Source organism: Macrosteles quadrilineatus, unplaced genomic scaffold (assembly GCF_028750875.1).
Source record: "Macrosteles quadrilineatus isolate MER2022 unplaced genomic scaffold, UCM_ALF_1.0 Scaffold_7__1_contigs__length_78375512, whole genome shotgun sequence".
Taxonomy (NCBI): domain Eukaryota; kingdom Metazoa; phylum Arthropoda; class Insecta; order Hemiptera; family Cicadellidae; genus Macrosteles; species Macrosteles quadrilineatus.
In genome coordinates, this window is record NW_026542600.1 from 33335016 (window position 1) to 33349485 (window position 14470).

Consider the following 14470-nt stretch of genomic DNA (forward strand, 5'->3'; position numbering starts at 1 on the left):
GTAATTTTGGATAAACTTTTAGATTTAGAAAGTCAATCCAGAAGGAACAATCTGGGATACAGTTTGAGGAGTTTGTGCCTTATTTGAATGGGAGAGATTGGCGGGGCCTTGGGAGTTTTTTTAAAATTGCATGGAAACGTAGATAAGAGTTAGTTAGGGAATTAATTTTTTTTTTATTTTAGGTACTTTTTGAAAACTATTTTGAATGATTTATATAATTATGTAATAGACGATATAATTTAAATATGTTTACGTCTGTTTAAAGTATACATATATGTGAATGTATGCATACACGTGTATGTGTAATTGTGTATATATGTATGTATATATGTTGTCTAAAGAAGGGTGGTTTTATTTTGTTTTAGTGCTTCGTATGTTAATTATATGGGACAAATAATATTGAATGGACATTATGCCAACCCAGCAGACGGCCGTAAGACCATTATGTGCGCTATATAACAAAACTACAGTATTTTTATTTTTTATTTTATGTACTGTACTTTTAATACTTTTCAATTTCAATTGTACATTATGTGTAATCAATTAAGCATGTTTATATTCTATTCTTCTATTCTACTCCAGCCCATGGACCAAAATGTGATCCAAACTATAAAAACAAATTACCCCTGTTGTACAGTGTTTTGTCAAAAGAGGGGAGTGTTTACAGCTCTGAAGGAAACCAACCTGAATGATGTTTTTAATCTTGCAAGTGCATGGGAATAACTTTCAACAAAAACAATTGTTACTTCATGGGCGAAGTTGTGGCCTTCTCTTGATTTATTAGAGGATTACAAAAAACAACAACAAAAAACTCAAAGGGCAGTGACGACAGATGACAGTGTTACAACATACGCTGAGCTAAATGACTTGAGAGAAGCAATAACCGAACAATTAGTAGACGATCCAGTAGATCTGACATCAGCCGATGTTACCGCCTGGTTAGAAGGAGCAGACGACAAGCAGTGTCAAATCATGACAGACGATGAGATCATCGAAGATGGTCTAGACGGCAGTGACGTTGAGGATAGCGGAACCAGTACATCGTCAGCTGCATACACAGTTAACATGGATTCGGCACTCTGTGCCGACGCAACTGCAATAACTTGGGCGGAAGAAAACGGTGCTTTGGCTTCCGATATTATGACACTAAAGAGACTCCAGGAAAATGTTTTAAAACTTTTTTTTAATGCAAAGAAGCAGAAAAGCATTACAAATATTTTGCTGTTGTTTAAGTAGGCCTACAGATCTGTAATTTTCATTTTGTACACGTACAGTTTTTAGTGATTATCTTTGTTCATTGATTGAAATTGTACTGTACTGTTGTTTCCTGTTTCATATCACTGTTTCTTTTTCATAATAATACACTAAACAAAATTCCATTAGGCCTATACTGTACAGAGTTTCAAATTATTGTTATCATAGTTTTCGTAAGCAATAAAAATGTTGTTTATTGTAAAACTACTTAATTTTCTGATGCGTTTCCACTAATCCGGCATTTTCTATAATCCAGCCCTACTAATCCCCATATAGGGCCGGATTAACGAGATCCTACTGCATTTGGTAAAATTATGAGAGAAATCATTTGAATAATCTTAATAAGACAATGTTTAGTTTTCATAATTGTACCAAGGCAAGCAAATAGGGTTTCATGGTTTGAATTTTCTGGTTTTGACGATCACTAATCCATGCTTATCTTTTGCTTATTATAAACCATCGGCTTTTTGGTTTCTTTTATATCAAGAAGCCAACAGCTGCAGGTATTAAGTTATTGTATCAACTACCAAAAGAAGTATTTGGTATTATTATTATTAGTATTATTATATAAAAAACTTAAACTGTTTATAATTGATAGAGCATTTTACTCATTATTACTCATTAGAAGAGTTTTACGACATGTAATTACATTAATAAAATTTTCCTGTTTTATTTATTTGACGCCATTCTGTATTTTTTTATGCATATGTTTCCTCACCTGTGTACATGGTGAGTCTTCTAAGCTGTCCTAAACAGAATACAGACGAACAGCTTGACATACAGAGATGAAACAAAACTTTTCCCCACTAATTCATACCCAAGGAACAGCGTAAAAATATTTTTACTATTTTTAAAGTACAGGGTGTTCGAGAAACTGGGGGTCATGGGTTCAAATCTCAGAGTTTTCAAACGTAAACATATGTCATGTTATGCTTCAATTTAAAGCTCTAGACTAGACAAACAATTTAGTGAAAACAGAACTCATTTATCTTTGTCCGTACCAAAATGGCGGCCATTTTTAGTGAAAATATTGATATTTACAGAATACCCTGTATCTTGGAAACCACTAAACTTATTTTCATTCTGTTTAAAAATTCTTAATCCTCGTGAGTTTAGCTTTAATTCGATATACGACATGTCAACAATTTTCAAACTAAATATTTTTTCAATGATTTTAATTTTATTTATGTTGGTAGTAAATGAAAAAATTTAAATTGTAACATATGTCAAATTGCGTATCATTTTGAAGGTCTTGCAAAAACAAACAACTTTTAATTTTAAACCCACCGTCTATCTTTGATAGTTTTCTAGTAATTACAAAGAAAACCCAATTGCCCTTTAAAACCCATGTTAAACATGCAGTACTGGAGATTGGTGGATGCAGATACACTATTCCCATGGTACCGCACGTTTAACATGGGTTTTATATGGGCAATTGGAGTTTTTGGTAAATTTTTGGACAAAGATAAATGAGTTCTGTTTTCACTAAATTGTTTGTCTAGTCTAGAGCTTTTAAATGATGCATAACATGACATATGTTTACATTTGAAAACTCTGAGATTTGAACCCATGACCCCCAGTTTCTCGAACACACTGTATTTTAAAAATAGTAAAACATTTTTACGTTGTTCCTTGGGTATGAATTAGTTGGGAAAAGTTTTGTTTCATACCTGAATGTCAAGCCGTTCGTCTGTAATCTGTTTAGGACAGCTTAGAAGACTCTCCCTGTATATTGTATAAATCTTGAATAACGCTTTTCTGATTCTGATTCCGATTCTGGTATTATAGCAAAGTCTCAGCTATTGTCCAAACTTTAATGAGGACTTTCCCAATAATGGTACGCCTACAGTAATGTAAAGGTTACCTTGATGAGTGAATAGCGACAACTGGTTCGCACCCTTCACTGAGTTACCCTATCATTTTCAATAAAGGAATTTGATTGAACACAGACGATCGATACTTTAGATTATTTGAAACGAAATTAATATTGAGTCGAATTTCAGAACAACAATATTTTGTTGATTCATATCGACCCCTGGAAATTTAAACCCAGCACTGCTGAACTATCTTTGGCAATAAGGTAACTAAATCGACACACACACAGAAATTCCCTCACATATTTATGGCGCCCGAACAGGGACTACTGAATAAGTAGTTATTGACGAGAATTTGGAAATAGTTGAGTGAAAAGTAGAAATATGGATTTTAGACGATTTATTTGAGGAACAACGATGTTCTATCACGTAGAGAGATTCCTTAGACCCTTCAAGATTCTCCTGGCATTGAATATAATGGAAGAAGGCGACAACGGGAGCGCTTCGTCACAAGGAGGCGAGCAACAACCTATCGCTTCGGTCACAACCTCGTCTGGAGGACCTATGGACATCCACCACTACGACTACTAGCTCTACGGCAGCTGGAACAGCTCAACGACCACCTTCGGAGACAGAGGTAAGGGTCAGCTGGGTCTACAAGTTATCAAGATCGCAGCTTGAAGACGAGTTAGGCAAGCTGGGAACTGTGCCAGAAGGAAATGCTAATCAGCTTAGAGCAGAACTTGTTCGACGGTTACGACAACGGGCTGGAAAGGAGGCGATTGAAGAGGATGATGAGTTCCACCACGCGTCTCAAGAAGTACCAGCGAGTGCATCCTTGGAGTTAGAAGCCGTGAGCATCCGAGAACTTCTGGGTCTTCCACCTGATGCCGATTTTATTTTAACGAGGTCAGACGGCTGATGACACAAGCTTTAAAGCCACGCCAGCGACCTTGTCAACTACACACCAGACAGCTCGATCAATTGAGGGGGTTCCCGAGAGGCGAACCTCGGTGCTTACTCCGATAAGGATGAAGTCTTATGCCCCAGTCTTCACACGCACCCAATCAAACGATGAAGGTGGTTTGGCAGAACAATTGGATTTTGGCTTTAACCACACGAGTGGACGCGAAGAGGCAATGGTGGCAGGTGACGTTGACTCACCATGACTATCAAATACTGCCTCCCTTTGTAATACCGTTAGGAAATGGAATTTGAGATTCGATGGAAGGAAAGAATCGGATGCCATCTCTTTCTTAGAGCGCTTGAATGAATTGATGGAATCGTATAGTGTAGGCCCTGAGTTGATGTTGAAAGCGTTGCCTGAGCTGTTGAAAGACAGTGCGATCCTATGGTATAGGAATAATCGGGAATTTTGGGGTGACTTTATGGACTTTGTCAGGGATTTTCAAATCCAGTACTTACCTCCCTATCTACTTCACTTAGATGACGAAATTAGGAAGAGAACACAAGGGGAAGGGGAAATGTTCAAACTCTACGTTGTAGCCATTTCGACCTTGATTCGAAGGACAGGAGGATATTCGCAGCATGAAAAGTTAGTTTGAATTTATAGAAACATGCACCCGAGCTATAAAACATATATTTGTAGGCGAGACTTTGTAAACTTGCCAAGTCTGATCAAAGTCGCTGAAGATTATGAGACCTGCTTACGAGAGCAAACTGAATATACTCCCCCGCCGAACCCAGCCCAGGCATTGGTATCCGAAACTGCCTACCATGGACGAAGTAGATTGGCGCCGAAATTCTTGCATCACACAGCAACAGTTGAATCCAAGAACCTATGAACAAAGACCGATATCCGGCAAGGACCATGGCTAAAAGGGGATATCAGAATCGAAGGTACGGCGAGTATGAGAGGCGACCGGCTGATTTGAGGACATGCTGGAACTGCAAAAAGACAGGCCACATCTTCGCTTTCTGCAAAGAACCAAAAGTTATACGGTGTTTCAACTGCAAGAAGCTAGGAGCGAGAACAACGTCTTGTGACTGTAAGAGTTTGGGAAACGAGAGGCGGACGATGGGCCGAGGAGGTCACCGGAGTCCGAACCCCGACCAAGTGCGACGACCTCCAACTTCCAGTTAGGGACTATGAAGAATGTTGAACCGGGGAGGGCAACGAACGATCCTAGGCCCTATATCAGTGTCATGATGTTTGGGAGAAGTTTTAAGGCGTTAGTCGACACTGGCTCCATGATAAACCTGATAGGTGATGAGGTCTCTGATTTTATCGAACGATATGTGAACCCCGAATATAAAGAGGTCAGAGTTGCCATGGCCAACAATTCTGAGACAACGTTAAATCGATGCTTCTCCCTGCCGTCCGTGATAAGAGGTGCCAACCACGAACTGAAAGTCGTTCACCTTCCGGGTTTGGGGCCACCCATAATTTTGGGGATAGACATAATAAGCCGCTTGAACATAATAACAATAGACTCGGACAGGGATGGCGACCCAGACCGATGCTAAATGGTTTCGCACGTCATCGACTCCCCGAATTCATCAAATGAACAAAGCAAAGTGGAAGAGGCTGCGATGCGTGATCTCGAGGACGACCAAAAGAAAACATTGAACGATTTTTTGGAACAGGAGTTGCCAAAATTTTAAAGCACGACGGGCCGCATGTCCTTGGTGGAGCATACCATCAAGATGAAGATCGATACACCGGTGAAGCAGTGATTGACGAAGAAGTAGACCGAATGTTAGCTGAAGGCGTAATTGAGCCGTCTTCGAGTCCATACTCAAGCCCAGTCGTTCTAGTTAAGAAGAGTACGGGGAAATATAGGTTTTGCATAGATTTCAGAAAGATTAACCAGATGAGTGAAAAGGACGCGTATCCCTTACCTCAAATTAATTCGATCCTGGAAAAGCTACGAGAAGCCCGAATTATAACCACTTTGGATCTGAAGCAAGGATATTGGCAAGTACCCCTTGCCACAGCTTTTACCGTCCCTGGGAAGGGACTTTATCAGTTTGTGGTCATGCCATTTGGGTTGCATTCAGCGGGGCGACGTTCCAGCGGCTGTTGGATAGAGTTATCGGTCCCGAACTGGAGCCACGGGCCTTCGCCTACCTAGACGACTTGATCATTGTTAGCAAATCGTTTGAGGAACATCTTCAGGTATTGGGAGACTTTTTCACCCGTTTGAGGACTGCCGGCCTGAAGCTTAACCCCGACAAATGTCAGTTCTGCAAACGTCAATTGAAGTACCTCGGGCACATCGTAGACGACCGAGGGATCCGTACTGATCCGGAGAAGGTTAGGGCGATCCAGGAATACCCCACACCACAAAATGTACGGGCACTTCGAACCTTTCTGGGTCTGGCATCATGGTACCGGAGGTTTGTGGATAACTTTGCGAAAGAAGTCACACCGCTTACCCAACTGCTGCGTAAGGATGTTAAATGGGACTGGACCGATGAGCAGCAAAGGGCTTTCGAATCTATGAAACGGAAACTAGCCTCCACGCCAATACTAGCTTGTCCGGAATTTGAGCACCCATTTTGGCTACAGGTGGACGCTTCAGGCGAAGGTTTGGCGGCCGCACTCACACAGAAAATTGATAAGGAAGAGGTGGTCATTGACTACGCGAGCAGGCTTTTGTCCGACAGTGAACAGAAATTCACGGTGACCGAGAAAGAGTGTCTTGCACTCGTCTTGGCCGTGAAGAAATTTCGCCCCTATTTAGAGGGTTACCGGTTTGTTGCGGTAACCGATCATCAGGCACTTAAGTGGCTAATGAATCTCCAGCAGCCCTCAGGACGATTAGCTAGGTGGGTTCTCGAACTACAGCAACATGACTTTGAGATCCAGTATCGGAAGGGAAGTTTGAACAAAGTGGCAGATGCACTTTCTCGCCATCCCGTTCGAGAATTAGTCGAACTCCAAGTTTGTAAGGTAGAGGAGGCGGTCCCGAGAGATAAAGGACGCCGGAAAGATTGGTATGAACGAATGTTTTATAAGGCCAAGCGAAACCCTAGATGCTCGGAGGATTGGGCCATTAGAGGGGGCCAGCTGTATACCAGGAGGAATGCAAAAGAAGGAAAGGTGGTGGATCCAGCTATAGTGTGGAAGCTTTGTGTTAAGCGTACCGAGAGGGACTTGGTCCTTCATCAAAACCACGACCTCGAGACCGTCGGACACCTTGGGGTACGGAAAACTGGCAAACGAATACAACAGAGAAACTATTGGCTCGGGAAGATGAAAGATGTGCGGTCATACGTAAAGAGTTGCAAAGTATGTCAAGCTCACAAGGTAGAGCAAACGAAGCCTGCGGGTAAGATGGCCTTCCGTAAACCCCAGGGACCGTGGTACACGGTTACGGCCGATTTGATTGGACCCCTGCCACGTTCAAAGAAGGGGGCGAGATTTGTGCTAGTGGTTCAAGATGTCTTTACGAAATGGATAGAGTTGGCACCCCTCAGAGCCGCAACTGCTACCGCTGTCTCCGGTGTGTTTCGAAATATCATATTATTAAGATATGGGGCACCCGAGATAGCACGGATTTGATCGGATCCAGAGACACCATAAAAACCTCAGTCTTTGACTTTGACATAATCCTCGTCCCCGTCCATGAACCTCGATTGGGTCGTGAGGGACATTGGTGGCTGATGGTGGCAGACATCAGGACGAAAACAATCAGTGCCTACGACTCCGTGACAGGGCGGGACCAAACCAAAGATTTGGAGGTCATGAGGGCCTATCTGGACTTCCAAGCAGAAGTTGCGACTCCAACTCGCGCCAAACAGGAATGGCTATTGTGGAAAGGGCGAGAGTGTCCACCAATGTCGAACACCATGGATTGTGGCATTCTACTGTGTGCTGTGGCTGTGGAAATTTCACAAGGTAAATTAGTAAATTTTACTGTAGATACGAATGAGATGCGACGGAAAATATCCAGGGCACTGCGAGTTTCCGCCATCTGGGATGACCAACCCATGGAAGAAGACTTGTTCCCAGGGGAGGTCGATTGGGACTATGAGACGTTAGCACGGGAGTTGGAACGTATCGCACCACCTGTCCCAATGGTAATTGTACCGGCAGACATAGATAGCCAAAGCGAATGGGACGATTGCGCCCTGGATGACCCTTTGCCTGATGTCGCAGCGATGCCCGTGGAAGGGGGAAGTGATGCTCAGAATGAGAAAGAAGGTTCACAGACGAAACCGGATTTACTGGAGATGGCTGGGATGACGGAAGAAGAAGTCCGCGTGGAGCAGATGCCGGCGTCACCTACCCTGTCGATGTCACCTGGGAGGCTAAGTGATTGGGTCAGCGTGACTTCCACCGAGAGTTTCGAGATTATAAGCGAACCGGAAACCAAGTCGAGTCAGCTACCTACGACCCAACCCATGGAGATCGACTTTGAACCGACAGCAATTCCTCCAGAGATTCTGATGCAAAGATCAGCAGTAGGAGGCGAGAGTACTAGCACCCCAGCCGCGAAGCCCGAGGAGGGTGCCACCAACCGCCCTGCGAAGACGCGAGGGAAAAGAAGAACCATGAAGGGGCAAATTCCTGGTACCAACACCTTCAAGAGGATTAATATTCGTAAGTTGGGGCTGGTGCCCTACAAACGATGAACCCGTCAGAAGAGTGAAGAGTTTTGTTTTGTTTGAGAGAAGTTTTATTTTATTTGCCCCGTAGGAGATTGCGGAGGTTTATCAGATCCTAAGGAATTGGATCCAAACAGCGAAGAAGATAGCTGAAGACGGTGATTTTGAGTTAGAAGAATTTTTATTTGTTGATTTAGAAGAAGATAAGGAGTTTTTTTTTTCTTTTCTGTTTCTTTTTTTTCTTTCCACGAAGTGAGTGGAGGATGTAAGGGTTGTTTTTTTACATCTCACTTTTTTAAGAATATCACGATGGAAGTCAGAAGAAAATGTTTTTAGTTGAGCGTCATCGAAAGTAGTACGAAAGACCAAAGGGTTTTGAGGTTAAACACAGTGAGGTAAGGCTCAAGCAGTTAGCGCGAGCGCCGATGGAGCCGCCGCCGAGGCCGAGTCGGACTGCCAAAACTGGTTTCTGCGCATGACCGGCCCAGACGTGCAACAAAACCACTGGGACCGGGCGCCGCCAGACAGTCTGTGCCATTTTGTGACCTGATCAACACGTCTCTCTCTAAGGTATAGTGCCTACTTGACATCATTTTATGATTCAGGGAAACTAGTTGTTTTACGTTTGGATATTCACGATCGATATTGATTAATTGTTTGTGAAATTAATATTGAGTGGAATTTCAGAACAACAATATTTTGTTGATTCATATCGACCCCTGGAAATTTAAACCCAGCACTGCTGTACTATCTTTGGCGATAAGATAACAAAATCGACACACACACAGAAATTCCCTCACAGTAAAAATATTTCCGTCCAAAAAATGTTAAAATCCCGCCCAAAAAATAATTACAATTTTTTATTAAATTCCTAAGATTTGTGATCTTTCTATGAAAAACTGCTTATTAATTTTTTTCTTAGCTGTGTAGTAGGAAATCAGTTTGTTTGATGTATGTTGCATTATTTTTTGACAGTAAAAAATTTGTGAAATAAAAAAAAAACATACAGTTTTATTGGAATGAATGATTAGTTACACAGATGTTATACAACAGGGGTGCCCACAAGGGGGGGCTGTGACGCAGACTGTGTCATTAAAATTTTGGGGGGGTTGCAAAAAATTCAAATGGAAATATATTACAAAGTCACCAGATAGAAAGTCTATTAAGTATTAATTAATGACAATAGTTATATTATTGAATTCAATTAGTTAAAATAGGATTCTTGGATAGTTTAGGGTTCGTGTAGGAAGTTATTATTCAAGATTAGCAAGACGTGAGATCTAAGAGGGAGGGCACGGAATGACTCAACTGCTGTGAGCTGTGATAGATAAAGATAACGCGTGGTACAGACACGTCCAGCTACACCGCGACTTAGCACAGAATGCTTTGTTCAACATAAAGCTCGTTAAAACACAATCAAGTAGCATAGGCTACAATACTTTACAATATTGTGTAGATACCTTCTCGATTACATGAGTTAATAGGGAAGGGCATGTAAATCATTTGGGGGGTAATGAAAAATATGGTTAATCCAATATAGTATAAAAACAGATGACAAACCCATTAAAACGCTGTAAACAGCCATTAACGTCACGATTTGCATTTTTATAAACAAAATTCAATATTGCACAATCATTTTAAAATTATAGCTAACTCAAACTCAACTAATAACTAGCCAAACACTGCATTGATATAAATAACGTAAATATTAAAACTTAGAAAGTGTTGTAAGCTACTGCTCATGATAGACAGATAGGCTACCGGTAGGTGCAGTATAACAACATAGGAATTGATAGATAAGTAATAAAAAAGTGTAAAATTATTTAGAGATGATAAAAACACTCTTAAAAAAGAATGTAACGAGAACAATCTTGTTATTCTTTTTCTTTGTTTTTCTGTTCTTTATTAGGTTTCTCTTCAATTCATACACAAATTCAACAAGTCGCCAAATTTAGGCCTACTCATTGCCCAATCACAGCCTTACTAAAGTTGCCATGGTTACTAATCACACTAATGGTCACACAAATGGTCACTCAATCACAGTTTACTAAGCATTATAGTGTATCGTCATCATTCCCCAGCTGTTGTATCTGAAATCTGTTGTAACATAGCACAGAACAGACAGTAGTGTAAAACAGAGCAGACGATTGTTGGCGCAAGCGTTGTTTCTGTCATATGTTTGTTATTCTGTAATATTGATTTGGTAATTATTAAGATCATCTGGAGATTGTTTTGTATTTACAAATAATTCAGTATGTAACATTTATTCCTAAAATAAAAGTTTTTAATGCACTATAAAACTTTATTATTTGACAGTTTCCATTTCGTTTTCATCAAAGGAGCTGTGATGTTTCCAAAGGGAGGGAGAGGGGGTCGTTATATCAAGAGAAAGACGCTGACAATTCGTTAAGCAGAGGTTACGAACGCTATATAGATATTCTGGCAATAAAAAAATCATTAAATTGAGGTGACTTAAAAAACTCTAATTTTATTTATATAGAAAGATAAGTTTTCCAGTCCTGTACAACACTGACTCACGGTCTTTTACCCGGTATTCAAAATTCAAGTACAACTTGACACACACAGAATATCCGGTTCCCGACCTGGATGATGGCTAGTTATTTAATTTAATTTACAGTTACATATTAGTACCCGTGATAAATAAAACCTGTTAGGTAAGCCAAAGCCACACTGTTATTAATTTCACTTGGTTTTGGATTTGCTTACAAACGTGATCAGAAATGGTTAGGGCCTACACAGTATCCGTAAAAAACATTTATGTAAACATATCAGTCACAGCTAGAAAAAGGAATCTTTATCAAAACAGCTGTTCGTAATTTCATATATGACGTGTTTTCTCAACAGATTATTAGTATTTCACAAATTGTAGTAAACATGGAGAAAAAAAACTTGAAAAATCACACAAAATTGGGTTTTTGATCGTCCGTTATTTTATTTCCAAAATAGTGAGGCCATATTTTAACGGCTAAGGACACCCTCGCCAATCCTGTGAGTGAATACAATTAAACCATTAGAATCATAATCGGTACTCTAGTTTTCTTTAGAGTAGGCTGCGTAAAATGCCTTCTGGGCCGTGACAGAGGGACATAAATTGAGATAAGTACATGTTTCAACTTCTTCAATGTATAAAACGTAAAAATAACCCAAAATATGTTCTGAGCAATTCTGAGCAATGTACAGACAAAACTAAAACTTTTTTTAATATAGATTATCTGGGTTTGAATTTTCAATATTAAAAAAAATGTATAAAACTTCTTTTAGTTTTACAAAATCGAAATTATGCTGGACATTGGAATAATGTTTCTCATTTGTTGTGTACCTCATTTATGGTGGGGGGGGGGGCTGTTGCTCAATTGGGGGGGGGGGGGGTGTGACATGAGTCTAGGGGGGGATGGGCACGCCTGTATACAATTATTGAAAGTAATGACTAACTTACTGTGAAATGAGCTGTCGTTCTGGAAGAGGCTTGCTTGTTTGGAGAAGGTCTTGGCTATGTGGTATGGCGGCGGGTGATGACGCCTTTGTGCTGGAATTTCTGAACCTCTGGGTAAGTCATTCGTTACAGAACTATTAGCCTAGAACATAAAGTCAATTAAATTACTACCTTTGATCTAATATATACATATACTATGTATTTAAAGCACCGTAGTGTTTTATTCAAAGTTTTGAATATATATAATACAGGGTGTTTCAAAACTCCCTACCAATATTTTAGGGCATTGTTCCCGGGTAAGAATCATTTCTAAATATCATTAAATCGTCCGGAAGTTCTTAATTACTCACACAGCTGCCATTTTGTTTTTTCACTTATCAATTTTTTCCTACATAATGGTTGGACGTAGGAAATTGAAACTTAGCACAAACATTTATGACAACTAGACAAAGCTACAGAAACATTAGGACAACATTTAAAATTCATAAAACAAAATGGCGGCCATTTAAACCTTTTAGACTGAGTGTACACTTTAAAAGTGAGTGTAAAAAGCTAGAGGAACATTGAATAAACAATAAAATCTTCATACAACAAATAAATCAGCTGATTAGTTTTTAAACGAGTACGTTGACTTTCACCACAGCTGATATAAAAGGTTTCGTTGTTTTGTGTGAATTTTTAAGACAGTAAAAAGGTGTGCAATTTGTAAGCCATTCTAAGATAATTGGAAAAAATACAGTTTTGGGGTTGTGTAACATTTTATTATTGTTTTAAATAATCTAAAATCGCTTAAAAATAACTTTCAAAGAGGACGGTGATTGTTGTATTGTTGGGGCAGACGTTATCCGTATGCCTTGGCATGCACAGCAACTAACCTCCAGCGGTCATGTATCACTAAAGCTGCCATATCTCAGTTAATATTCGTCCAATATTAATAAATAAGGTGTCAATAGATTTGTAATTAGATTTCCTAAAAAAAGTTATTCTTGTAAAAGTTTTATAAAATCAACGGTTTTTAAGTTATTAAAGAAACAAAAATGTTAATGGCCATTTTGTTTTATGAATTTTAAATTTTGTCCTAATGTTTCTGTAGCTTTGTCTAGTTGTCATAAATGTTTGTGCTAAGTTTCAATTTCCTACGTCCAACCATTATGTAGGAAGAAATTGATAAGTGAAAAAAACAAAATGACGGCTTTGTGAGTAATTAAGGACTTCCGGACAATTTAAATATGATATTTAGATATGATTCTTACCCGGGAACAATGCCCTAAAATATTGGTAGGAAGTTCTGAAACACCCTATTATTATTTACTATTTTAGATAATTATATTACAGTAGAGTCTCAATCGTCTAACCTAAGCCGGTTGTAGCAAAGACAGATAAGCGAAAATGTCTGATAACACGGAATATAACAAAAAAACCCATTGTAATTATGCTAAAAATTATTTAATTAACGTTTCTCTGATGCCAGCCATTTTTAAGGTTTTGTATTAGTCTCCTTCTGTAAAAACTAACATGGATTTTTGAAGCTATCTTTATAAAATTACATAAAAAAGTAAGTGATAAAGTAAAAACACTACTTCTGCAACTTAAAAAAAATAAGAATTGTTATAACGATACTCAGAATATACTAGAATGGATTGCAGAAAGGTATGCATATACAACGAGTGGACAACTAGATTGTTTTGACGTACCCACTTTAATGTACAGTCATACTAAATAGAAATAGCACACAATTTCAAAGTTTAATCGATCGTGCGCAGGGAGGGTTCGATAACCGAAGGTTGAATAATCAAGACTAGGCTACTGTATTTGTATTCTATTTAACAATTTAGTCTTACAAACAGTGTATCCACACGACCAAAAAAAATAATCCCGCTTGCCGGGTCGAGAAATTCTGTTTAATCCCGCTTTTGAATGATGAAATATCCCGTTTTATCACTATGTTTTTTTTTTTTTTTTCAATCCCGAGCGTTATATTTGACGTACCATGTTTAAATAGTTGTTTAGACATTGCTATTATCTTCTGCTACAGTAGTTTAATCTATCGAGTTCGTTTTTACCTCAAATTAAATAGAAAAAAATAAAAATTTACTTCATAGCTGAAAATCCCGTTTTATCCCGCATCCCGTTTTAATCCCGAGAATGGAAACACTGCTTACAAAGTCTTTTTTTGCAAATATTTCCATGTAAATAACAAAAGTATGAAAATCTGTGATTTTTCATACTAGTAATTTTTTATGATAAATCTACAGTTTTATGGGTTATTTTTCCCTTAGAGTTAATTTTGTTTATAAGAAGAGATATTAATTTTTTTTAAGAAGTTAGTTATTATTTTGTGAAAGAATAAATGTTTTATTCTGTTTCTTGTCTT

General features: G+C 39.0%; 1 protein-coding gene across 5 annotated transcripts in view; it reads right to left on the minus strand.

Annotated features, from left to right (window-relative positions):
• Positions 1-14470, minus strand: part of LOC128997891 (erbin-like) — a 95518-nt gene that overhangs the window by 13522 nt on the left and 67526 nt on the right. For all 5 annotated transcript variants that reach the window (XM_054423675.1, XM_054423674.1, XM_054423677.1 and 2 more), the window contains one exon: positions 12100-12238. In XM_054423675.1, the coding sequence (XP_054279650.1) occupies positions 12100-12238 (139 nt within the window). The remainder of the gene's footprint in view (positions 1-12099; positions 12239-14470) is intronic.